The following is a 26,181-nucleotide window of genomic DNA, read 5'->3' on the forward strand; positions in this document are numbered from 1 at the left end:
TCTTCCATAAATCACCAGCAAACTCCCTCAAAATGATCACTTGCCTCCTGCCTCTTGCCCTTTATACCATTCTCACTTTGCCTGATTAATGTTCTTAGCATTATCACTCCTCTGATCAAAAATTTGTGCTGTTTCCTTATTACCAATAGAATTAAACCTTAATTCCTCTGTATGTCATTTGAGGTGTCTTACCAATCATTTTCCCTGTTTATCCCCTTCTACGTCTTGATTGCCAAGCCAGTCGTACCATGAGCTATAGTCACAGTTTCCTCTACTTGTAATGCCAGCTCTGCTCCTCTCTACTTTTCTGACTCCTCCTACTCACACTTCATGGCTGGATTCAACCCCACCTCCTCCAGTTCTCTCCACACCGCTCTCTCCCTGCTAAATTCCTATAGCACACTCACTGTACCAGTCATTTCGGCAGCTTATTTACTGAGTGAGTAATATGCATGTCCAACGGCACTAGATGCTTTGTGCATACACAGAATAGGATAAGGTCTCTGCCCCGGAGGAAGAGACTTTTCTGCTTTGTCATGATGTATTACTGTTTCTTGAGGGCAATCCTTGTCTCCAGAGTAAAATGCAAGTCCCCAAGTTCTTCAAGGATGTGATGCTTATCACAGTGCTATGGACATCCTAGGATTTCAGAAAGACTGCTGAATTGAATTAACCCCCCCCCCCAGACACCCTTCCACGCCAGCCCCGCCCCCCCACCATGTACTAACTGAGGAAGGTAGCTGAAGTGCAAGAAGCTAATTTGCTCTTAAATGGCCAAACCTAGAACTAGTCCATTTCAGCTAGGCTGGAGGAGTAAGGATAGTGGGTAAGAAAGTAAAACCCCCCCGAATGTGCTGCCTTATCAGCAACTCGGAACAGTTGCTCAGTGCAAGTCCGCTCCCCTGACTGGACCCCTGTCTATAGGCGCAAGCTGCTACACAGTGAAATCAAGTGGGGTGACTGAAAGCATGGCAAGCAAAGGAGTGAGGAAAGGCAAAATGAGCAGAGAAGGAGAACAGCAGAAACTTCCTAGGCCAGCATATGAGCAGCAAAGGCAATCAAAGATGGACTGGCTTCCTTTGGACATAACCAAAGACAAGCCGGGTCCAGTGGTTGGAAACCACAGTTCAGACTTCACACATTTGTAGCAATAAAGGCTTGATATTGGCACGTTTGGTTTCCAGACACCTGCTGCCACAGGTACCAGCAGCAGGGACAGCTGCCGTGAGCGACTCAGTTCATCTCTTTCACAGGTCCCGAGCTGGAAGGATTTGGAGAAGCGGGAACCCCAAACCCTGGTTCACCTCCATGGGGCCCTGGGACAAGTTGAAAGATCTAACCAAAAGCAGAAAAGACTGGCGGGTTTGGGATCCGAGCTGAGATGTAGTAGATGCTTCCGCTGACTTCAGCACCCCCTCTCTCTCCCACCGTAAACCAGAAGAGTCCACTGCATGCACACGACCGAGTCGAACGATCCTCAGGCCAATCAAGGTGCCCACAGAGTTTCATTGTAGCTACGGGCCACGATTTCCACCCATCTCTTGTCCCCGGACGGCGAGCGGGGTCACAGAACCCCCTGACCGCGGCCCTCCGGGCGCCAGGACGCTGAAGCTCGCGCTCCTCCTCTCTCGCATCCCCTCCCCTCCTCTTCCCTCCCTCGGCCAGTCCCTCCCCCAGCCGTGGCGGAGGGGGGGCCGGGCTTGGCTCGGCGAGGCCCGTGCATTCCAGAGAGCCGAACGAGCTAGAGCAACAAAGGAGCTGGGTAGTCGGCGGGGAGAAGCCGGGGGGCTGCGGCGCGCTGGGGCGAAGGTGGCTTCTGGGCCGCGGGCTGGCGCGCGGGCGGAGCCAGAGACAGTCCCGCACCCTGGCCTGCGCCTGGCCTCCATCCCGGGGCCGGGAGGTGGTTTTCATGGTGGGAGAGAGAATGGGGCTGGAGATTGGGGGCCCAGGAGGCTCCCAGGGCTGAAGACTACTTGGATCGCCAGGCGAGGGGGTAGGGAGTTGTGCATCCCGGCCAGGCCCTCTGCCGCGCAACATGGGCTCCGGGTTCCAAAGTTTGCGAAGTTGGGCGCCGAGGGCCCAGGACGCGCGGAGCGTCCGGGGGAGCCCGGCACCGGACTCGCGGGGCGCACAGGTCGCCTGAGCCGCCTCCGCGGCCCCAAGGGTTGCGCGCGGGGCCGAGGGGCTCGGGGGAGCGGGCGGGGGCGCCGGGGCTTCTGCTGAGTTGGCGGGTTTGGCCATGGCCGCTGCCCGCCTCGCACGGGGGCCGGAGCTCCAGCTCCTGGGGCTGCTGCTGTTGCTGCTGGGGGGCCCGGGCCGGGGGGCGGCCTTGAGCGGGAACGCGACGGGGCCTGGGCCGCGCAGCGCGGGCGGGAGCGCGAGAAGGAGCGCGGCCGTGACCGGCCCTCCGCCGTTGCTGAGCCACTGCGGCCGGGCCGCCCCCTGCGAGCCGCTGCGCTACAACGTGTGCCTGGGCTCGGCGCTACCCTACGCGGCCACCTCCACGCTGCTGGCCGGGGACTCGGACTCCCAGGAGGAAGCGCACGGCAAGCTCGTGCTCTGGTCGGGTAAGCGCTCGGGAGCCGGAGACGGGGGGCTGCAGTCCTGGGATGTGGGGACTCTCGGAAAGAACAGGCTCAGGCCTGAGCTTTGGAGAAGGCGGGAACTGCACCCGGGAGAGTTAGAGAAAAAGAGTCTGAAACATTGGGGCAGGCTGTGTGCAAGATGGGACCCTCGGTGATGAGGGGCGAAGGGCGAGGAAATTGAGGAAGCCAGTCACAAAGGACCTGAGCAGAGTGGGTGAGCAAAGGATGAGGGGGAATGAGCGTCCCGAGAGAAAGGGGCCAGAAAAGGACATTTTTTTAAGAAGAGGAGCTGCTCCACCTAAGTGCCACTCTGGAACCGGAGACCTCCGGGATTCAAGGAGGTGATTATACCTCGGAGAAGAGACCGGGAAATCGAGTTGGAGAGCAAAAAGGGAAAGATGGGGGTAGAAGATTTAGACATTAAGGAGAGGGTGGGGGGAAAGAATTGAGTGAAATTTATGGAAAAAAAGAAACCTGGTGATGAGTAATTAAAGGTAACCAGAAAGTTCCAGAAGTCTTGTTTTGGGAGACAGGAAGTCCAGAAAACTGTGATCTTGTCTTGCTTTTACGTGAGATTTCACAGTTTCCTCATCTGAAAAATGGGGACTCTGATCCTTGTCTGAGGTTGTGAAGAAATGAGACTATTCCAATGATAACTTATGTGTTCTTTGGAAGTTTAGATCCTCAGCCTTAGGGCTGTGGAAGGACCCTTAAGTGTGGGATGTTGAGAGCCTGTGGATACTCCCAAGGTGGTTCGAAGTCCCAGAGCTCTCTCCTCAAAGTGGCATCATGGCTGGGCCTTAAAACTGCAGACTGAACCCAAACAGGGCCTTCCTTAGCAGTGTGGAGTGGATTCACTCTCCACCTGTCACTCTCTTGTCCTGACGGGGCTGGGGAAGGGAACTGGCCTTGTCATCCCTTCTAGCCAGTTTGATTCCAAAACTGTCCTTGAAAAATAAAATGAAATCAAAAGCCAGGAGCAGATTGGCTGCTTCTGTTGACAGGCCTCCAGTGCCCCACATCCCAGTTCTGCCCAGGGGGCTGGTGAGGATCTGATGGGGGAGTGTATGTAGGCTGTCTGTCATCGTCAACTTGGCCACTAGAGTTCTCAGAGCCGTTGCCGGATGTAGGACAAAGCCAGCGATACTGTTCCTGGCTTGGTGCAGCTGCCAGAGGAAAGAATTTGGAGGATGGTACCCATGGTGGAGCTACATCCTTTGTGGGTATCAGGTTCTAAAGTCAGCACATAGGCAGAAACCATGTGTAATCAGCGGTAGCTTTGAAAAATCCATAAATTACCATAACATAAGGTCTATCTGACTTTGCATGTGTGCTCTTTTTATGGTAATATGTTTGTATAAATGTGTAACATTTAGTAATGTACAGAATATAAGGAGGTACACATAGAAAATATAATTTTAGTCTCTAAAGTTACATAAATGCAAAAGAGCAGAGGACAAAAAGAATAAAAAAAGGAACACAAAAGACAGGTATAAATAAGATTTCTTTGAGTACTACCTGAAGCAAGGCTTCAGTTTGCACTTAGGAGCCAGCTATATGGAAAATCCAAATCTCTCAGCGCTAGAATCTCACCCACTTCTCCCCACAGAGTTGCTCACGCTATGCGAGGATAGTCTCTCTCTCTCTGTCTCTCTGTCTCTCTCTCTCTTTCTCTATTTATTTATTTATTTATTGGGGGCCCATGGTTGAATCCTCGTAAGTGAAATGCCTGTGTGGTGCTGCCCTTCTGTAGTTGCCATCAAATCAAGGAGGAAGGGTACGAACCTCTTTCCAGCCTGTACTCCTGGGAGCAGCTGCTGAGCATGCAGAAGTCGTTTTGGCAGGAGAGTTTAGGAGTTAGAACCATCTGCTGGCTGTGCAAGTTCAAACCTCACTAGCTGTGCCTCTGGTGGGGCAGGGTCCTGCAGAGGCGCCAGCGCTGAGCCCAGGTCCTTAGTTCACCCTGAGCTTTTCTCTGCCACCGCTCATCATCCCTCAGCTCAATCCCATTCCCGTGTGTGTTCAGATTGTTCTCTCTCTGCTGTGGGTCTTTCTCCCAGATGTTCTATGAGGTAGGGCCGAAAGCAGGTGTTGGTGGGAGCTGGGTCAGTGGGTGGGTAGGGTAGAGTGAATGGAAGCCAAGTGTGAGACTCACAGACGGGCCTTCAGCTGGGAGCCTCTGGCTAGTGATTTGTCCTGTCCTGAGTTAAATGGTCTTGATTTGGCATTAGACATGGTCGGTGTCACCTGGCTCTTGGAGATGTTTTTTGTTTTTTGGGTTTTTTTGGTGAAAAAAATCAGCCCTAAGCTAACATCTGTGCCAGTCTTCCTCTATTTTTTTGTATATGGGACTCCACCACAGCATGTCTTGATGAGTGGTGTGTAGGTACGCTCGGGGATCCAGCCTGCGAACTTCAGGCTGCCAAAGTGGAGTAGGCGAACTTTAACCACTACTCCAGGGGCCGGCCTCTCTTGGAGATGTGTTTGTGGGTAAAGGGTGAAGGTGATCTAGGTTGTCTTCATCCGTAAACTTTTGAAGGTACAGACTTGCTCTTCACTTTTCTTTAAAGCTCCAGAGTTCTGAGTACACAGCCATCCACTCACTCATTCAGTTAGGTATTGGGTGCTTGCTACGTGTCATCCTGGATCAGGTTCTGGGGCATATAAAGATGAAGAATACAGGGGCTGGTTCGTGGCCAAGTGGTTAGGTTCACACGCTCTGCTTCAGTGGCCAGGGGTTCGCTGGTTTGGATCCTGGGCATGGACCTATGCACTGCTCATCAAGCCATGCTGGGGTGGCATCCCACATAGAAGAACTAGAATGACCTGCAACTAGAATATACAACTATGTACTGAGGCTTTGGGGATAAAAAAAAAATGAAGAATATAGACATGACCCCTGCCATCAGTGATAAGACAGACAATTAAACAGGCTTTAGCAATACTTGTGAAGGGTATAGTGAGATAGTAGTGTGCTGAAGGAACACAAAGGACTTTAGTGAACCGAGGAAGACCCCCAGAGGAACTGACATTTAATCCATGACCTGAGAAATAAGTTGGAAGTACCTGGGCCAAGGAAGGGTTGGGTGGGAAGGGATAGGAAGAGGAAATAGCATGCACAAACGTGTAGAGGTGAGAAGGCTTGGTACTTTTTTTAAAGAGGTATAAGAATTTCAATAGAGCTGGATCAAAGTGTGTGAGGAATAGAATTATAAGAGATAAGACCTACAGAATTAGAAAATAAAGGGAGGGGCTGGCCCGGTGGCCGAGTGGTTAAGTTCCCGCACTTTACTTCAGTGGCCCAGGGTTTCACTGGTTCGAATCCTGGGCGCGGACATGGCACCACTCATCAGGCTATGCTGAGGCGGCATCCCACGTACCACAACTGGAAGGACCCACAACTAAAATATATACAACTATGTACTGGGGGGCTTTGGGGAGAAAAAGGAAAAATTAAAAAATCTTAAAAAAAAAAGAAAAGAGGGATTCATTCCCCATATTAATAAGTTTGCATGTTATCCAGAAGATAATAAGGAGCCATTGAAGGCTTTTAAGTAAGGGACAGCTGTATTCATATTTGCATTTTAGAAAGATCTCTTTGGTTGCTGGGTGAAGAAGCCATGGGAGGAGGGAAAGACTAGAGCCTGGTTGCTTGTTTAGGGGATGGGTGAGGTGGTCCAGGTGAGACGTAATGGCGGTCAGGATGGGGTAGCAGGCTGGAGGAAGTGGACAGATCCCAGAGTTTCAGAGCTAGAACCAATAGGATGTGCTGTTGAGTTGGATGGAGGGCAGGAGCCAGCAGGAAGACCTAGGTTTCAGTTTGGATGGAAGGTGGTACCGTTCCCTTTCACTAGGGTAAAGAATGTTAGAGGAGGAGTAGATTTAGGAAGACAGCATGGATCAGTTTTGGCCAGTGAATGAGTGGTGCTCATTCGACATCTATGTGGAGATTCCTAGTGGATCTTGAAATAGGCGTTGCTTAAGAGAGGTGGCAACTATGTGCTTCCTTTGCCCAGATTGCTGAGGCTTTGGAAGGATACCATTGAGTAAGGAAGTTTATAGCTCAGGTTGGGCCAATTTCTAGGTTTTTATAGAACTCAGGTCTCTCCTATATCTTTCAACTCTCTGGACTTGGGCTTCTTCAGGCACTCAGCATCTTTCCCCATTATAGCTTGAAATGTCTCCTCTCTGGCATTCCAAGCTGACCAGACAAACATAGTGTCCAGGCCGTGGTCCACCTTCAGCCAAATCTGGTTGGTAAATGGGGCAAGAAGGCCTGCGGCTGGCGAAGGAAATAGGTCCCTGAGAGCCAGCACGTAGCCTCTTTGACCACTGCTGTACTCTGTGTATGTACAGGGGCATGTGGCCCTGTCACCCAGCCGGGGGCAGCCCATAGAAGAGCCGGAGGAGCTGGGAGGAATTTCTCGTTTGCTTCTCAGGCATCAAGTTGAGAGATGAGAGGAAGGATGTTGTAGGTGACAGAGGCTTGTTTGTAGGGGCAGATCAGGAAGAATTTCCTTGGAGCTGTTTTCAAACCTGGCTGATGATCAGAATCAGTTAAAAATATATATATCTGGGGAAAGTATAAAAATACAGAAAAACACCCACAGGTCCAAGTTTTCATTTCTGCTTCAGATTTTTAACCCCAGAAGCTCCCCTTTGTCTGTTCCAATCACATCCCCCCCTCCTCTTCTAGAAGTAACTACTACTCTGATGTTTTTGATAATCATTTCTCTTTTCCTCTATAGTTTTATCGTCTAGTTTTGGAATCCCTAAACAGTGTATTTCAGTTTTGCATGTCTTTGAACTTTATACAAATCGAATTGTGCTGTGTATTCTTTTATGTCTTGCCTTTTTTTTTTTTTTTTGAGGAAGATTAGCCCTGAGCTAACATCTGCCGCCAATCCTCCTCTTTTTGCTGAGGAAGACTGGCCCTGAGCTAACGTCCGTGCCCATCTTCCTCTACTTTATATGTGGGACACCTGCCACAGCGTGGCTTCCCAAGCAGTGCCATGTCCGCACCCAGGATCCGAACCAGCAAACCCCAGGCCGCTGAAGCAGAACGTGTGAACTTAACCGCTGTGCCACCGGGCCAGCCCCTGTCTTGCCTCTTTTACTCTACATCATTTTGTAAGATTCATCCATGTTATTGCAGTTCACTTTTTTCATTGCTGAATAGTATTCCATTGTATGAATATATCACAATTTATTTATCCATTTTGTTGTTGTTAAACATTTAAGTTGTCTCCAGTTGTTGGCCACTGTGAATAACACTGCTGTGAGAATTCTTTTATGTATATCCTGGTGCATCTGGGTCAAGTTTCTCTAGGCACGTACTTAGAGGAGTGGAATTGCCAGATCATGGGGCTACGTTCAGCATGCATACCTTCAGCTTTACTAGATAATACCAAACAGTTATTCAAAGTGATTGTGCCGATTTATATTCCCATTAGCGCTGTAGAAGAGTCGCTATTGTTCCATATGATTCCTGACACTTGGTATTGTCAGCCTTTAAAATTTTTGCCAGGGGGTCAGCCCTGTGGTGTAGTGGTTAAGCTTGGCCTGCTCCACTTCGGCAGCCTGGGTTTGCAGGTTTGGATCCCAGGTGTGGACCTATACCGCTTGTCAGCCATGTTGTGGTGGCAACCCACCTATAAAATAGAGGAAGACTGGCACAGATGTTAGCTCAGGGCTAATCTTCCTCAAAAAAAAAGAAAGATGTATTGGAGATAGTTCCATTTCAGTGCAAATCGTTCAACCTTGAATAGTGTCCTTTTATATTGATGTATGATATTTTATTTAGCTGGTCTCCTATTGATGGATATGCATTCAGGCTGTTTCTACTCTTTTGCTATTACAAACAATGCTGCAATGAATAATCTTATATTATCTTTGTGAACATGTGAAGTGGAATTGGTAGTATAAAATTTTGATAGATAATGCCAGATAGCCTCCACAAGTGCTTCCTAACTTTTCTCCCTACGAACAATATATAAAAGTGCCACTTTCCCCCACACTCTCACAATATAGCATTTTCAAATGTTTTGATCTTTATCACTCTAAAGGGTAAAAAATTATATCTCAGTTTAGTTTTTTTTTCACATTTATTTTATTAAGAGTGAGATTGAACATCTCTTTATGTGTTTAAAGGCCGTTTGTATTTTCTATGATCTGTTCTGTTTGTCTTTTGCCCATTTTTCTATAGGATTATGAATTCCTTCTTGATGTGGAAGAGCTTTATGCATATAAGGAAATTAGCTTTTTACTTGTGATATATATCGGAAACATATTTTCTCAGTGTGTTTCTTTTCTTATGATTTTGTTTTTTACCCTGGTGAATTTATTTTTCTGAGGTCTTTTCTTTAAATCTTTTATCTCATAGCTTTTGGGTTTTGTATCATATGTCAAAAGGTCTTCTCCGCTCCAAGGTTTAAAAAACCATTTCCCATCTTTTCACCTGTACTTTAATGTTTAAAAATACTGTAGTTATTTTTGATTTGTCTGGAATTTGTTTTTATGTAAGAAAAATGGGGTAAGGATCCAACTTATTTTTTCCCTAGATGGTTCCTCAATTGTCATTGAAGATTTATTTAAGAATATATCTTTTCCGTGGAGAGTTTATTTTTAAAGTATGAAACAATACTTAAAATGATTTAAAAAAAGAAAAACAACAAATTGCATAGTTTTAAAAGCTGATAATTAACACAAAAAAAATTCGCAAAATCCAGAAAATAGTACAATATTTTTATTAATTAACTGCCTGCTGCTCCTCTAGATTACATTTCCCTCTAGGGAGCTTCCCTCCCATTTTAAATATATTGTTTAATAAACATCCAATAAAATTCACTGTTTCTTTGTTGTACAGTTCTGTGAGTTTAGACAGATGCATGGGGTAGTGTAACCAGCCACTACACTCAAGATAGACAACAACCGTGGGCTGCCCAGTGGCGCAGCAGTTAAGTTTGCACATTCAGTTTTGGCAACCTGGGGTTCGCCGGTTCAGATCCCGTTGCGGACATGGCACTGCTTATTGAGCCATGCTGTTGTGGGCATCCCACATATAAAGTAGAGGAAGATGGGCACGGATGTTAGCTCGGGGCCAGTCTTCCTCAGCAAAAAGTGGAGGATTGGCGGCAGATGTTAGCTCAGGGCTAATCTTCCTCAAAAAAAAAAAGACAACAATCCTATCACAGCCCCTAAGTACTCCCGGTGCTGCCTCTGCGTAGGCAAACCCTCCTACTCTAACCCCTGCTGTGTTCTCCACCCACACCCCCCTAGTCAGCCTCCCTGGGAGTGGGTCCTCTATGTAGACTGCTAAGGGTTCCCCAGGTGATTCTGAGTTGAGTCAGGTCTGGGAGCCAGTGCTTCAGGATATTGCTGCTTAAGTGACAGGAACTTGCTCTGTACCCCTGCAGTAGGCTCTGTCACAGTGACAGCTATGAGTGGTCAGGGGCCTCAGATAAGTAACAATAACAGCTAATATTTCCTGAGTGCTTCCTAGGACAGGTTCTGTGCTAAGCACATTTAATGCGCTATCTCACTCTTCACAACCCTTCCATGAGGTAGATCTGTTATCCCCATTTCACAGATGAGGAAACCTAGGCTAGAGATAGAGATGAAGTAATTTGCCCAAGATCACACAACCAGGAACTGGTAGAGCCCAGATCTGGACCCAGGCAGGCTAATTGCAGTGTCCGTGCTCCTTACCCCCCTATTTATTGCCTGCCCCTACAAAGAGTGATTACCTGCCCCCACTACCTCCAGCCTGGCAGTGTAGAGTCACCCTGTTTGCTCTCATGTCCTCAGAAGCTTCTCCTGTTCTTCTTGTTTGAGAAATGGGTGTTCCTGAAGTGGGGATGATTCAGAAGGGGCGCAGGGGCGGCAGGGGAGAGGCCTGGGCTGGGACGGGGTGCCGGGACACCTCTGCCTGTTTCTGTCTTGCTGACAACACCTTTCCTCCCTCTGCACTGGACAGAGCCTCCTCTGTTTCTCTCCATCTGATTTCCTGTTTCCTCCTCTGGCTTTGGAGTACCTGGTTCCCCTGACTACCTCTCCTTAAGCTCCCACCTGTTCTCTATCTCACCTCAGCTTGGTAAGAGAAACAGGGGTCGCGGGGTCTGAGCAAGGGGAAACATCCTTTGGTTCTAGTGCATGGGTCCTGTGAGGGGTGGGTCCCACTGCACTCCTTGCCCCTGAAAAGGTAAAAGGTAAATTGACCTGGAGTTCTCAGCCAGAGGCACTAACACTCCCTAGCAGGGCATTTGGAAATGGGGGCTCTTTTTTAAAAACTTGAGTTGAATTATAAATACATACAGAAAAGTGCACAGATCGTAAGCTTGATTTTCACAAGGTGAATACATCCGTGTAACTATTACCAGATGAAGAAAAACATTACCAGCATCCCTGAAGTTCCTCTTCAGGCCCTCTTCCAGTCACCACCCCTTAGTAGTGGGTAGGGGACATTTTTTGGTTGTCACAATGATTTAGGGGTTCTATTGGCATTTAGTGGACAGGGTCCAAGGATGCTCAATGTCCTGCAATACACGGGACAGTCCTACAGCATGGAGACTTGTCCTGTCCAAATGCCCTGTTGAGAAACACTGTGCCTGACAGCTCTGAGCAGTAATGACCTGTGTGTGGCAAAGAGAGATGCCTTAGGCCTGGGGAACAGGGGGCACAGCTGTGTCTGCAGGTCAGAGTGAGGAGGAGTCTTCACAGCAATGTGTCGACACTGTCACCATTCCCCCAGGCCTCCGGAATGCCCCCCGCTGCTGGGCGGTGATCCAGCCCCTGCTGTGTGCCGTGTACATGCCCAAGTGTGAGAACGACCGGGTGGAACTGCCCAGCCGCACCCTCTGCCAGGCCACCCGTGGCCCCTGTGCCATCGTGGAGAGGGAGCGAGGCTGGCCCGACTTCCTGCGTTGCACCCCCGACCACTTCCCTGAGGGCTGCCCGGTGAGTGCTCTGTGGGGCAAGGTCCGGGCTCTCTGCGCTGGGCAGGACCAGACATAGATCAGGGCCCAGCAGGAGGCAGGGAAGTCCAGAGCCTTCTCTTCTGCGAGACCCCGAGTCTGCAGCCATGGGGTCAGCAGGCCACAAACTCAAATTGAAGCTCAATCTCTGGGCCAGTCTCTCAAGGAGTATCTGTTTATTTAGAAAAGATAACTCATGTTCAACAAATATTGTTTAGCACCCTCTTTGTTGGATGTTGGAAGTTACGGGAGTCATGGATGACAGGAACCCATCCCCGGGAAGTTTATCGTGTGTTTAGGGAGTCAAATAGCTAGAGACATTAAGACGGGGATGTGATCTAGTTCTGGGAAGGGGAGCTCATAAATGGTAATAATAATAATGGTAATAATGATAGTAATAATGCTAATTATTATTATTTACTACCTGCCAAATACTATTACAAGCATTTTACATCCAGTTATTCATTTAACCCTTAAACCACACCATGAAGTAGGTACTGCTATCTCACAGATGGGGAAACTGAGGTAACAGAGAGGTCAAATCATTTGCCCCAGGCTGCATAGCCGCTGAGTGGCCAGGCTGGGATTCAAATCCTGGAAGGTCGTCTGCAGCTCCTGTGCTCTCAGCCACTCTGCCCTGCTATCCCTGCGCCCCTTATTAAACCACAGGTCGCCCTGACCAGCCTGCTCCCTTTTGCACTGTCTTCTTCCCTCCCCCCATGCCAGAATGAGGTGCAGAACATCAAGTTCAACAGTTCGGGCCAGTGTGAGGCTCCCTTGGTTCGGACCGACAACCCCAAGAGCTGGTACGAGGACGTGGAGGGCTGCGGGATCCAGTGCCAGAACCCGCTCTTCACTGAGGCTGAGCACCAGGACATGCACAGCTACATCGCGGCCTTCGGGGCCGTCACGGGCCTCTGCACACTCTTCACCTTGGTCAGCTGAGGGCAGGCCCGTGGGTGGAGGGGTCAGGGGAGAGGGGGGACCCAGGACACTCAGCCCGTAGAGTAGGAAGGGACTCGGACTGTCAGTGAGAAAGCCTGGGCTCTGGGAGCAGAGATGGAGATGGGGAGAGGAAGACTTGGTGGGGGTCCCCAGGAAGGGTTGTGATAAGAGGGGTCTGGGGTTCAGATGGGGTGTCTGCAGCAGCAGAATAACCCTAATCTCATAGAATGGGCCCCACATCTCTCTTCTAGGCCACATTTGTAGCCGACTGGCGGAATTCAAATCGCTACCCTGCTGTTATTCTCTTCTACGTCAATGCGTGTTTCTTTGTGGGCAGCATTGGCTGGCTGGCCCAGTTCATGGATGGTGCCCGCCGGGAGATCGTCTGCCGTGCAGATGGCACCATGAGGCTTGGGGAGCCCACGTAGGTGTCTTGGGGACCCAGAGGTGAGGGTGAGGGGAGGAAGGCTGAAATGTGTGTTTACACAAAAGGGACAGGCTGAGCTTGAAACTGAGCCTTCAGTGTAGGATTCAGCTCTGCCTTGTTACACCCAAGTTCTCCAGGGTTAGGACCTTGATTGTTTGCATCTGTTCAAAGGGGCGTCTTCTATATCCTCTTCAAAGCTGACCTGAGTCCTGTCTCCAAGCCCTTTCTCCTAGGGAACCTCCAGACCCTAGAAGCCAAGGGTCTGGGGACAGGGTGGAGAGACCTGATTGAGGGAGCACAGAATGACCTCCCCAAGTGACACCTCACCTGTCTGCGCAGCTCCAATGAGACCCTGTCCTGCGTCATCATCTTTGTCATTGTGTACTACGCCCTGATGGCTGGCGTCGTCTGGTTTGTGGTCCTCACCTATGCCTGGCACACCTCCTTCAAAGCCCTGGGCACCACCTACCAACCTCTCTCGGGCAAGACCTCCTACTTCCACCTCCTCACGTGGTCACTCCCCTTTGTCCTCACTGTGGCAATCCTCGCCGTGGCCCAGGTATAGTTATTGGTAGGGGGCTGAGGACCTGAGTGGAGTGGGCTTAGGTGAGGGGACCAGTGACCAACTCTGTCCCTCCCACCCCTTCCTGCTGCAGGTGGATGGGGACTCTGTGAGTGGCATCTGTTTTGTGGGCTATAAGAACTACCGATACCGTGCTGGCTTCGTGCTGGCACCAATTGGCCTGGTGCTCATTGTGGGAGGTTACTTCCTCATCCGAGGTGAGTGAGGACCAGGCTAGGACCGGTCGGGCAACAAAATGTGCTGAGCACCTGCTCTGTGTAAGTAGGGGCTAGGGGCTGCCAGCTCTGCTGCCTTTGCAGTGGGACCTCAGCTGGCTCACACAGGCCTTCGTGCAAAGTGGAAGGTGCCCTTCTAGGCAGACACAGCACCATGGGCACTTGGTGTGGGACAGCTCCTTTGTGCTGGCCAGGAAAATGCACCCCTTTCTCCAGAGTCTCGTGCCAGGGCTCCTGGCTTGTTGAGTGGAGCTTGGGCTGAGTTCCAGCCTCTGCTCAGCCCTTGGCCAGATGCACTGTTCTGGTGAACACCCTGAGTAATCTACCCCGTCCAGATGGACCAGCTGAGGGCCTTCAGTCGTGTGTATGCACCCTGAATTTATATATGCTCTCAGTCTTTTGGAGCTTGGGTTCTCATCTCCTTCCTGCCCACAACACACGCACGCAGTTTTCACAACACGCACAGATTCTGTTTCCTAATTTCCCTGTCTCAATATGCCACCTCCACAATAAGTCTCTCTCTCTTCTTAGCTCATTCTTGTTGAGTTTTCTTTGTAGGTGTCAGTTTCCTCCCCCGGCACTGTCAGCCTTCTGTTCAGCCCACCTCTTTTTCCTCTTTGCCCCAGAGGCAGTGTCTGGGCCTCTGATTTATGTTTTGTATCTGTGCTGTCCTGAACGGTAGCCACCAGCCACATGTGTTGAAACTAGTCCAGATTAAGATGTGTCGTAAGTGTAAAACACACACTGCCTTCCAGGCTTAGCACAAAAAAAGGGAACTATCTCATTAATAATTTGTTATATGGATCACATGTTGAAATGATAATAAATAATGATATGCTGCTTATAAAATATATTGAAATTAGTTTCACTTGTGTGCTTTTGCTTTTTTAATGTGGCTACTAGAAAACTTGAGATAATGGATGTGGCTCACAGTATTTCTGTTGGGCAGCGCTGTTCTCAAATCTGTTTTTTTGCCTTTCCCAGCTTTGCCAGCACAGCTTTGACCTGGCTGCCTTACTTAGGGGCAGCCAGGCCAAGACCAAGGTGCTTCTCTTCTCTACTGTCTGTCGGCACCCTGCCCTGGTCTTCCAGTCCACAGCACATCTGCCACCAACTGCACTCCATTTCTCCAGGGTCTCCAGTTCCCCAAGTTTTAAATCAGCACCGATAGTTCACGTCTCAGACCTGAGACTCTAGGGCCGTGGGACCCTCCCCTACCACACACCCATCCCTCCCAGGAGAGTGGCCTGCCCCCACTTATGTCTGAGTCTCTCTTCTGTTCAGGAGTCATGACTCTGTTCTCCATCAAGAGCAACCACCCTGGGCTGCTGAGTGAGAAGGCTGCCAGCAAGATCAACGAGACCATGCTGCGGCTTGGTGAGTGGCCGTGGGGCCTTTGGCCTGAGGTACTGGCCAGTCCAACACTGCACCCTCCTGGAAAGGGTCTTAGAGGATGCAGTAAGTCATGAGACAAGTTACCAGCCATGGGGACAAGACAAGGCTGCGTGTGTGTGTGTGTGTGTGTGGTGGTGGTGGTGATAGTCATGGTAATAGCAGCTCAAAAGAAGGGGGCATTCTCAGATGGAAGAATTCAAATTCATGCCAAGAATGCTTCCTCATGCCCACTTCCCTCCCACTGGGGCCCTTCCACACTTGCCTCAAATGCCTTCCAAACCTTTCCTAATTTTGGAGAATACAGTTCTTGAACTGAGCCCAGCACGAATTCACCCCAGACTCAGCTGTCTTTCCAGCCCAAGTGGGGCAAACACCTCCCTCCCTACTACTGCTACCACACTGGGTAATGCCCTGTCCCACTCCTGTCCCTCCACAGGCATTTTTGGCTTCCTGGCCTTTGGCTTTGTGCTCATCACCTTCAGCTGCCACTTCTACGATTTCTTCAACCAGGCTGAGTGGGAACGCAGCTTCCGGGACTACGTGTTGTGAGTGGGGGGCTGGGGATGGCGGTGGCTGGAGCGGGAGCCAGGACTGCAGAGACAGCCCTCCTCTGCTCTCCAGCAGAGGTCTGCCAAGTCCCTGCCTCACACGGCAGGTGAACCTGCCGGTCTTGCTCTGGGCGCCTAAGACATCAGTTGCTCTATAATTTGCAGATATGGCAAACAGCCCTCAAGTCCCTGCTCACCTCCGCCCTTCCCTCTCACCCTGGTGGCTGTCTGGCTGGTGCGTTTGTAACTGTTAAGAAGCCAACGCGTCTTTTGGCTTTTCTGACCAACTGTGTTGGCCACACAAGTTGCTCCCTGCTTCTCCTGCGCTCTTTTGCAGAGCTTCTTATAAATCCCCGCACAGGAGTATTTGCCCCCCTACAACAGGTTAACAACCTGTTGGTGCTTGTTGGCCTTGCCTGTGCTTTTTTGTGTCACGATGAGGATGTATCTGAGACAGTAAGGCACCTCAGCTGCTGAAAGAAGGGCAGCACCTACGACAGCAGGAATAGCAGTTAAAATGCTCCTTAAAATGGACACCAGGCCACATCCTGACTGCTTCAGACTCTTTCTTAAAGGCTCCAGCTTCCAGTGTGGGAAGCTTTAACCACACCAATGCCTGAGTCCCTTCCCTAGGGATTTGACTTAATTATCTAGGGTGCAGCCTAGACATCAGTAGTTATTAAAAGATCCCTGGTGACTCTAATGAGCACCCAGGGTTGCGAATCAGTGCTGTGGGGCTTAGCTCTTTCAAAAGTCTTTGGATTATCTGGGTACCTACCCAGAAGACCCAGAAAGCCTCACCTGTCTCCTACCCCTCACCATAGGTGCCAGGCCAATGTGACCATCGGGCTGCCCACCAAGAAGCCCATCCCTGACTGTGAGATCAAGAATCGCCCTAGCCTCCTGGTGGAGAAGATCAACTTGTTTGCCATGTTTGGAACCGGCATTGCCATGAGCACCTGGGTCTGGACGAAGGCCACGCTGCTCATCTGGAGGCGCACTTGGTGCAGGTGGGGTCGGCAGCCAGCCTATCCAGACTCTGCTGCCTTGCTCTTCTCCGCCACTGCATCCTGACTTTAGTCTTTGTCTGGTCTCACATCTCCCAGCACAGCCTTGAGCAGGTGTGATTTCTAAGGGCCTGCACTAAGCCGCCTAAAGCTGCCTTTTCCGTGGCTCACCACTGCCCCCTGGTGACACCTCCTGTCATTGGGAGGACTGGCCAAGTGGTGAGCCAGCCACCAGCATCTTCTAAGAGTGGAGTGATTTGAGAACTGGGCACACAGAAGCCCTGCATTCTAGGCCCCCTTCTTTGCAGAGAAGGCCTCTACTCCTCAGAGTTCTTGAGGGACTTGAGGTCCTCTGGAGGCTCCTTCCTGGACGGAATGGATTCACTGGTCTTTCACAAGATTTGATGAGAAGCAGCTGCTCCTCCACTCCCCCTCCCCCACCCTTTCTGCTCTCAGGTTAACCGGTCAGAGCGATGACGAGCCCAAACGGATCAAGAAGAGCAAGATGATTGCCAAGGCCTTCTCCAAGCGGCGTGAGCTGCTGCAGAACCCCGGCCAGGAGCTCTCCTTCAGCATGCACACTGTCTCCCACGACGGGCCTGTGGGTGAGCTTCGGCCCCTTTCCTCCACCAGAGCCGCTTAACACCCACTTAGCCCCTGGGCCCCATTCCCTCCCAGGCTGGTGTGGACCTGTGGACTGTTTGGAAGGCTGCGAGGAATAAGGCGCCGCCTCCTCTCGCTCACACACTTGTTCTTCTCCAGTCCCCTCTGTTTCTGTCCCTGGGTCTGCTTGCTGCTGCTTTGGTTCCCAAGGTTCATCTCCCTGTCCTCCTTCTCCTGTCTTCGGAGTTGTTCTCCCTGGGCTAGAGGAAGTCAGGTTCCAGGGACTGGATTTCTGGCTCTAGTGGGGCCCCTCTCTTCAGACTGGGAACGGGTAGAGGTCACTGTGATTACCAGGCGGGCTTTCTATGCTAAGTCAAGTGCCATCAGCTGGGGGGAAGGTGAATGGTGCTGATAAGGGAGGAGTGGTCACCACAACGGACCAGGCAGTCACAGTTCCTTATCCTTTCTTTCCATTCCCACAGCGGGTTTGGCCTTTGACCTCAATGAGCCCTCAGCCGATGTGTCCTCTGCTTGGGCCCAGCATGTCACCAAGATGGTGGCTCGGAGAGGAGCCATACTGCCCCAGGATGTGTCTGTCACCCCTGTGGCAACTCCAGGTATGGGGTTCAGGCTTCTGTAGGAAGGTGTGGGGCATAGAGGCTGGAGGTTCCTGGGACTGGAGTTGCCAGAAGGGAATGAGGAAGGAAGGGCCCTGGAGGATCTGAAGTATGGAGTTGAGGCACTGGAGGTCTAGAGTTCTGGGTCCCAGAGCTCAAAGAGTAGGGGTCCGAGGAGAGAAGGGGTGATGTAGACAGAGCCAGGGTCCCAGATTCATTCATGTTCTCTCTCCCACTGTCAGTGCCCCCAGAGGAAAAAGCCAATCTGTGGCTGGTGGAGGCTGAGATCTCCCCAGAGCTGGAGAAGCGCCTGGGCCGGAAGAAGAAGCGGAGGAAGAGGAAGAAGGAGGTGTGTCCACTGGTGCCACCCCCTGAGCTTCACCACCCTACCCCTGCCCCTGCCTCCAGTGCCGTTCCTCGACTGCCTCAGCTGCCCCGACAGAAGTGCCTGGTGGCCACAGGCGCCTGGGGAGCTGGGGAATCCTGCCGACAAGGAGCCTGGACCCTGGTCTCCAACCCCTTCTGCCCAGAGCCCAGCCCCCTGCAGGATCTGTTTCTGCCCAGCGCCCCAGCCCCCACGGCCTGGGCTCAGGGCCGACGGCAGGGGCTGGGGCCCATTCACTCTCGCACCAACCTGATGGAGGCAGAGCTCATGGATGCAGACTCAGACTTCTGAGCCTGGAGAGCAGGATCTGGGACAAGAAAGAGGAGCAAATACTGTCCGAGGCTCTTCACCCTCCCTGAGTGTGCTTCCCCAGGCACTTGTCTTCCAGAGAACCTGAGGGTCCAGTACCCTCCCAGGAGAGTTCTGTATGTCTGGCTCACAGCAGCAGGACTGTGGGAAAGAGCCCTGACATCTCCACGGGTAGGCTTCACCCAGGGATGGGCCCTGGAGCTCAGGGTCCTTATTTCTGCCCCACCAGCTGGAGTCTGGCTGGCAGCATCAGTCTCCAGTGGGGTCATGGGCTATGCGGAGCTTGTGGTGGGGCAGTAATGGTAGAGGCAGGGTTGACAGCACCCAGAGTGGGCTGTGGTGGCCAGGGAGGCAGCCAACCCCATGTCTGGCATATGAGAGCCAGCTGCCCATTTCTGTGCCAGTGGGTGCCCTTTCCTGGCATTCTCAGACCAAAAGTGTTCATTGTGCCATTAGCCTTTTGTCTAAGTGGAGATAAGGCTCCCTTCTCCCTCTTCCAGGTGGTTGTGGGGCTGGGAGTGCCTACTCCCATAGGGGCTGTAACCTCTCTTCACAGGTGTCCAGCTGGCCCCACCCCAGGCCAGTAACCCTTCCTGTGTTCTCCTGCACCCTCCTTCCCCTTTCCCATTTCAGTTCAACCAGGCCAACCTCCTCCTGTTTCCTGTTTGTTGATTAGGACTCAGAACTGCTGCATTCTCCACCCTCCCATTCCCCACCCCTTTGCTGCTGGGCTCCATCTCCAGGTGAGAGATTGGTTCAGCTATCGGAGCCTGGTGTGGTATAGAAGCAGTGAGTGAGGGGGAGCCTCTGGGCCTCCAAGAGACACATGTTAATTCTGCCTCATATACATCCAGTGGGAGATGGATCCTCTAACTTGAGGGGCTACCCTGGGAAGCTGCTGGAGCTTCAGCCAGGCAGGAAAGCTTCCTTCAACTTCCACAACTGGTGGGCAAGGAGATTCCCACCTCTCATAACACCCAACCATGTCCCCAAGGCCCCAATTTTAAGAACCAGACAGCAGGAAGCCTTAGGAGCTGGCTGGGTTCCAGATGGGGGGATAGGGATGGGGAGATGAAATATAAACAGTAAATAAAGGTTTTTGTATAAACTCTTGGTGTGGTTCTTTTCCATAGGCCCTGGGCTCAACCTAACTGTTTACCTGATCCTGGTCTCATTTCTGTCCCATTTCCTCCTCAGGCTATTCGGAAAGGCCAAGAGCTTGGTTCTAATGAGGTCATGACAGACAGATGTCAGCTTAATGTGCTGGCTGTCCTTCTTGGCCAACTGGTTCTATATGGACAAAAACTCTTCTGTGGCCACAGGTGCTTCACTGTGCACTGCTCATAAGATGAATGAGCAAGAACTTGCAGCTTGCCCCTGGAGTGACAATTGGAAGCAAGTGTCCTCCTGCTAGTGTAGATGAGCATGGCTCCTTGTGGCAATCCTGGGCCTCACCTCTAGGAGCCTGCTGCCTTCTGCAAGGGATGCTAGTGGGACCAGGTGCATTCTGATCCACAGCTTCCTGCCCTGGCCAGTCAAGGAATTCAGACTTCCCTGAGGGAAGCCTGTTAGCCCGACTTCCTCAAAAAAAAATGTCACTAGAGGACTGGGAACTGGTTGCGAGGACTAGGATCCTGTGGAAAGGAGATCTGTGGAGGAAAGGGGGTGGTACCCACAGAGTCGGAGGATATTGTGGAGTATTGACCAGGCTTGTTTGGGGAGTAGGTTCCATTATGGGGACATAAGCATTTTGCCCAGAGCCAGATTCCAGGGGGAGGGGAAAGGGAACTGGTCTGATCATACTGGTCTGATCGTATTCCAGGTACTTTACACGTGTATTATAATATTAATAGCCAACTGTTATTGAATGCTTGCTGGCTCTCTTCCAAGCACTTCACGTGCATAATTCATTGAATCTCACAATAGACCTATGAGGCACTGTTAACACCTCCAAGATACAAGGCACAGAAAGGTTCTATAGTTTGCCCGAGGCCACGCAGTAAGTGGTAATGCTAAGATTCCATCAGGGCTTCTGGCTCAGAGTTGGACTAGAGGAGCTAGTTTTTTCTAGAAACAAGCTTAGTGAAGCAAAATGACTTGCCCACAACCTCATAGCTAGTCAGTGATGGACACTGGGCCCAGCGTCTTCCTGACTCCAAAGTCCCTTTCCACTCTTGGTTCTGACCTTTGATTTCCTCCTACCCAGGTGTCCCAGATTGTCTTCCTCCTGGCTGCCCCGTAGCTCCTTTTGCTTGCTTCCCTCGCTCATTCTTGCCATCACTGCTTCTCTCAGCAGCAGTATCGCTGTTTTAACCTTTATCAACAATAGTATTCAAAATAATAAAATTATCAGTGTTGTCTAATGACCTTTTCTAAAATAAGGGAAAATGTTAAAGGTTTTCTTTCTTCTTTTCATATCCATGGACATTCCCTCCATCTCTTCTTTCTTTAGTGGGAATACTTGATATAAAGGATGGGGAATGGGATGTAGGGGGAGTTCAATCCGGGCTTTTAAAAAGCTGAGAAGTGTTGTCTTTCTGTCTGGCTGTAGAGGCTGACAGACTCTGTGACCACTAGAGGGCACTGTGACCCACCTTTTGTGAATGCAGCCATCAGGTGGCAGCTGAAGGTCCAGGGCCACGGACATGCCCACAACCAAGAAAGCCTGCAGTATTTTTATAGGGGCACCAGATCTCATGACTGAGCCGTAGTGGCCACTTTCCTACCAAAGCTCCTGAGTTAGATCCCGGGAAGAAACACCTCAGGGTCCAAGAGGAGCTTGGTTTGGGACTCTCTGTGGCCTGGCTGCTGCTCCGAGAATAGAGCTCTCCGTGTGTTCATCATTTTGGCAGTCTGCCCTCAGCTGCTCCACTGGGCCTCCTTTACCGCTCTCAAACTCAGCCGTCCATCTTTCCAGGTTGGGAGGCCTGCCCCTGGTGGTTCCAACTTCTTTTAAGCAGTCTGTCAATTGCCCGAATCCTTTCTCTGCCAACTTGAGTTTCGTCTTTATTTTTTAAAACTAAGAAACTAAAAAGATATAGAAAAACACAAAGAACAACCTAATAAACACCCATATTCCCCATCCTCAGAAATAACAGTTATCATTTTATCATATTTGCTTTCAGCCTATTTTTTAAAAAATAGATTTAGCTAAGGGCCGGCCCGGTGGCATAGTGGTTAAGTTCGCACGTTCCGCTTCGGCGGCCCGGGGTTCACCAGTTCGGATCCTGGGCGTGGACATGGCACCGCTTGGCAAAAGCCATGCTGTGGTAGGCATCCTACATATAAAGTAGAGGAAGATGGGCATGGATGTTAGCTCAGGGCCAGTCTTCCTCAGCAAAAAGAGGAGGATTGGCAGTAGTTAGCTCAGGGCTAATCTTCCTCAAAAAAAAAAAAAAAAAGATTTAGCTAATGTCCCAGTTGACCAACACCCCTGTCCCATTTTTCCTCCCACTTTCCTCTTCCTTGACAGAAAACTGTTTGAGTTTAGTGGGTTTTCTTCTAGTCCATTATTATACTTTTATATATGAAGCTATGCATCCATAAACTATGTATTCTTTTGTCTGCTTTTAAAGTTTTTAGTTTCATCTAAGTTATACATGATACAATTTGAAAAGTCAAAAAGTTCCATAGGTCTTGTTGATTCAAACAGCTGTCTCAATACCCTACTCTCACCATATACCCCATCATTTCTTGTTCCTGGGAGCCAATCCCTTTATTTTAGATGACCCTTATGATATTTACTTCCATATGTCTGAGTAACACAATAATGCTATCTCTTGAGTATTCATTTCAGTTGTTATCATTTGATTTCCCAATACAGAAGAGTAAGTTTTAGCTCTTTTTCATTCTTTGCCTACAAGGAGGAAAAAAAGAGGTGGAGTGGGGAGGAGCCAAGAGTAACAATTTTGAAAGCTGGAAAGCAAACCATGGGTGGTAATTTAGCACCTGAAAAAGCTCAAGTCTTGGCCGTCAGTAGGGAAACTTATACTGCAGCACCCCTAAAAGGCTCTGGATTAAAGGCAGCAGGTACTTCAGAAGATAGAAATGAAAGCAAGAGGATGGGTCCCTGATCCCCTACCTAACTCTCCATGGGCAGGTGACTGTCCTTCCCAATCTTGGGTGTCGGTTTATTCTTCGGAGAAGGCAGACAGAGGGTCTGCAGTATTTGAAGGCACTATCGTCTAGCTTCCAGAACTGGTTAAGAAGTTCAATGTCTTTCTGACTCTTGAGCTTTTGTAAAAATGTTGTTCCTTGACCCATTCCAGACATTTGAAGGATTGTCTCTTTGTCCCCAGAATTTTGAAATTTTACAATGATGTATATTAATGTAGGTCCATTTTCATCCATTGGGCTGGACTCATTCTGGAAATTCTCATCTTTCAGTTTGGGGGAATTTTTGAACTATTTCTTTGATTAATCCCCTCTCCCCACTTTTTTTTTTGTTTGTTTTTTTGAGGAGATTAGCCCTGAGCTAACTGCTGCCAATCCTCCTCTTTTTGCTGAGGAAGACTGGCCCTGAGCTAACATCCATGCCTATCTTCCTCTACTTTATACGTGGCACACCTACCACAGCATGGCTTTTGCCAAGTGGTGTCATGCCCACACCTGGGATCCGAACCGGTGAACGCTGGGCCACCAAGAAGTGGAACATGCGAACTTAAATGCTGTGCCACCAGGCTGGCCCCATCTCCCCATGTTTTGGTTACCTTTTTCTGGCACTCCTATTATTCAGATGCCGGACTTCCTGGGTTGGCCCTCTAATTAATTTTCTTTTCTGTTTTCTTCTTTTTCTTTTTTTTTGAGGAAGATTAGTCCTGAGCTAACATTTGCTGCCAATCCTCCTCTTTTTACTGAGGAAGATTGGTGCTGAGCTAACATCTGTGCCCATCTTCCTCTACTTTATATGTAGGATGCCTGCCACAGTGTGGTTTGATAAGTGGTGGGTATACCCGTACCTAGGATCCGAACTAGCAAACCCTGGGCCACCAAAGCAGAGCACGCGAACTTAAGAGCTGTACCACTGGGCCAGCTCCATCTATTTTTCTTTTAATTAAAAAGAAAACTTACTGAAGATATAAAAAACAATTCCTAAAAGACTGACTTTTCCAGAAAACTGCAGTTACACAGTGCGTTGCATCTATCATGTTAAAATGTGCATTAGACACAAATATAAACCATGAAACAAGCCACCATTCTTCAAGAATCTGAGAAAAGATAAAATGCATTTTTCCTATTTTAAATTTCTTTCTCTTTTTGAGTTTTAAAAATTTTCTGCTAGCATGCTTTCATTTTAAAGGTCTCATTTTGTTTTCTGAATGTTCACTTCTTGAAACAGCATGTTCTTTCACAAATATAATATATTAAGTCTCTGAGGACATTAATGATTTTTTTTGGTCTCAATTTCATCTTGATGCATAGCCTCTGCTTCCTCCAAGTTATTTGTTTTTTTCTGCTTGCTTATGTTAGTCTCTGTCTTTCATATTAAATGTTTTCTTCATATATCTGGTGACTTGTCTATATGCTCCTACTTAAGAATGTGGCACTAAACGGTTCTCCAGAAACTCTGTGATCATGAGAGTAGTCTTCACCAAGGGTGATCTTGCTGGTCTATTTCCTTGGGGAACTCAATGTTAGTATCTTCAAGTTCTCTCTCTCGGGTTAGGCAGAGACCCCAGAAGTTCTTCCAGTCTCCTACATGGAAGACACATTCCTGTCTGCCAGGGTCCGGAAGCTGAATGAGCTGAGTGAGGGAAGAAAACCTCTAAATTATTTCATAAACTAAATATTTCATAATCTAAGTAGTTCATAAACTTGTGCTTAATCATCTTGTTTCCAGTATGGTATTTCCATCTTCAACTGTGCCTGGTGTTCCTCAGTAAAAAAGATGGCAGAAGCCGCAGGTGCGTAGGATGGAGTTGAGAATGGGTGAGGAGAGTGCCTTGGTGTTTGGCCCAAACCAGGGCATAGTGCCTGGATAACTAAAGAATGAATATCAGCTTCTTTCCAGTGCTCCAACTCCTTAAGTTTTGTAACCACAGCCCACTGAAGAATTAATTCATCCCCTCAGTCATCAATTCTAGTGGCAGCCCAGGTAGGCAGCTGCTGCCTATGAGCTCCGACACATGCCAGGTGGCTGTACAGCAGCTCCCCTGTGCATTAGGGGGAAGAAAGAAATCAGTTATAGAGCTGCTAATCTCTGCTCCGACAGCTGGAGGATGAAGCTCTGGGCTGGTTCTTTATAACAGGAAGGAAATTCTGAAAGCCAGTGTGTGAAGAGAAAACTTAAGAAACCCTTGTGTCTGGCAGACTTGCCAGCTTTGTGGAAATGGCAGTGCTCAGATGCTTTACAACACACACTGTTAGGCACAAATTTGAAGACCAGGATACAAGACTCCACGCAGGGTAGGACAACTCCACAAATGAACAGATTTCCAAGGTAGCAGTGGCACAAGGAAGGAGGACACCAAGGCAGGTGAATTCTCTCTCTCCTTGCCGGAGAAAAAACAGTTACTCCAAAGACTAGATGTCCAGTGGCCTTCCAGGGTTGTCAGGGCTATCTCTTACTCTCTGAACAACCATAAACTGTTAAGATCCCCTTTGCCTCAGTTTCTCTGAGAATAGAGAAGAAATAACCTACCTAATAATCTGTCCCCTAGAGTCGACTGCATTTTAATGTATTTTTCGCATAAAATCTTATGGAACGTGCAATTTGGTCTCCTGCTTTTTAGCTTGCTATTTTTATCATAAGCATTTATTTCCCTTTATCATTAAAAAAAGTTCTTGGCAAAATTAATTTTTTTTTTTAAAGATTTTTTATTTTTTCCATTTTCTCCCCAAAGCCCCCCAGTACATAGTTGTATATTCTTCGTTGTGGGTTCTTCTAGTTGTGGCATGTGGGACGCTGCCTCAGCGTGGTCTGATGAGCAGTGCCATGTCCGCGCCCAGGATTGGAACCAACGAAACACTGGGCCGCCTGCAGCGGAGCGCGCGAACTTAACCACTCGGCCATGGGGCCAGCCCCTGGCAAAATTAATTTTAAAGGCTGTACCCATTCTCCTACTGTTGGACATTAGTTTCAAATGCCTTTTTGTCATGAAAAATAAAACTGCCATACGTGTCTTCGGACTTACACTTTCTAAAATAAATGTAAAAATTTAAAGTAATACAGAAAAGTACAAAGTAAGTTAAAAAATCACCCCAAATCCCATCACTTAAGGAAATCACTATTCATATTTTAGTTAATATTCCTTTCTGCTGATATATTTATCTGAATTTCATATTATTTCTCTACTAGAATTAATAGGTCAAAAGATTTGGCCTCGCTTAAGGCAACGTGTAATTCCTTAGCCTTGAAATTTAGACCTAGCGATACCTACTTCTTTTTTAGATTTATTTTAATCTTTCAAACCCAGAATATGCCAGAAATCGCCACAGCAGGCAAGGCCGTATTTTATTCCTTCTAAAACCAAAGCCATTAAAGTTGAGAAAGGTGTTACGGTCTCGACTCCACAGAAGCAAAAAAAATAAGCCACTTTAAGCCCGAGGCCGGCGCTCTCCTCACGTGACGCAGGCGCTTTTCCTTTAAAC

At 49.2% G+C, this 26,181-nt stretch overlaps 1 protein-coding gene across 2 annotated transcripts; it reads left to right on the forward strand.

Annotated features, from left to right (window-relative positions):
- The first annotated feature begins 1,778 nt into the window (after nt 1–1,778).
- On the forward strand, nt 1,779–19,699 carry SMO (smoothened, frizzled class receptor). Of its 2 annotated transcripts, none has more exons than XM_008512452.2 (12): nt 1,779–2,567; nt 11,335–11,540; nt 12,284–12,493; nt 12,754–12,926; nt 13,269–13,488; nt 13,586–13,709; nt 15,012–15,104; nt 15,559–15,667; nt 16,495–16,680; nt 17,134–17,282; nt 17,763–17,897; nt 18,140–19,699. In XM_008512452.2, the coding sequence occupies exons 1-12, from the start codon at nt 2,240–2,242 to the stop codon at nt 18,571–18,573; spliced, it is 2,367 nt and encodes a 788-aa protein (XP_008510674.2). In that variant the 5' UTR covers nt 1,779–2,239; the 3' UTR covers nt 18,574–19,699. The 2 variants fall into 2 exon arrangements, with proteins under 2 accessions (XP_008510674.2, XP_008510725.2); XM_008512503.2 differs by lacking the exon at nt 1,779–2,567 and adding an exon at nt 10,561–10,677.
- Nucleotides 19,700–26,181: the final 6,482 nt, after the last annotated feature.

Source organism: Equus przewalskii, chromosome 4 (assembly GCF_037783145.1).
Source record: "Equus przewalskii isolate Varuska chromosome 4, EquPr2, whole genome shotgun sequence".
NCBI classification, from domain to species: Eukaryota; Metazoa; Chordata; class Mammalia; order Perissodactyla; family Equidae; genus Equus; species Equus przewalskii.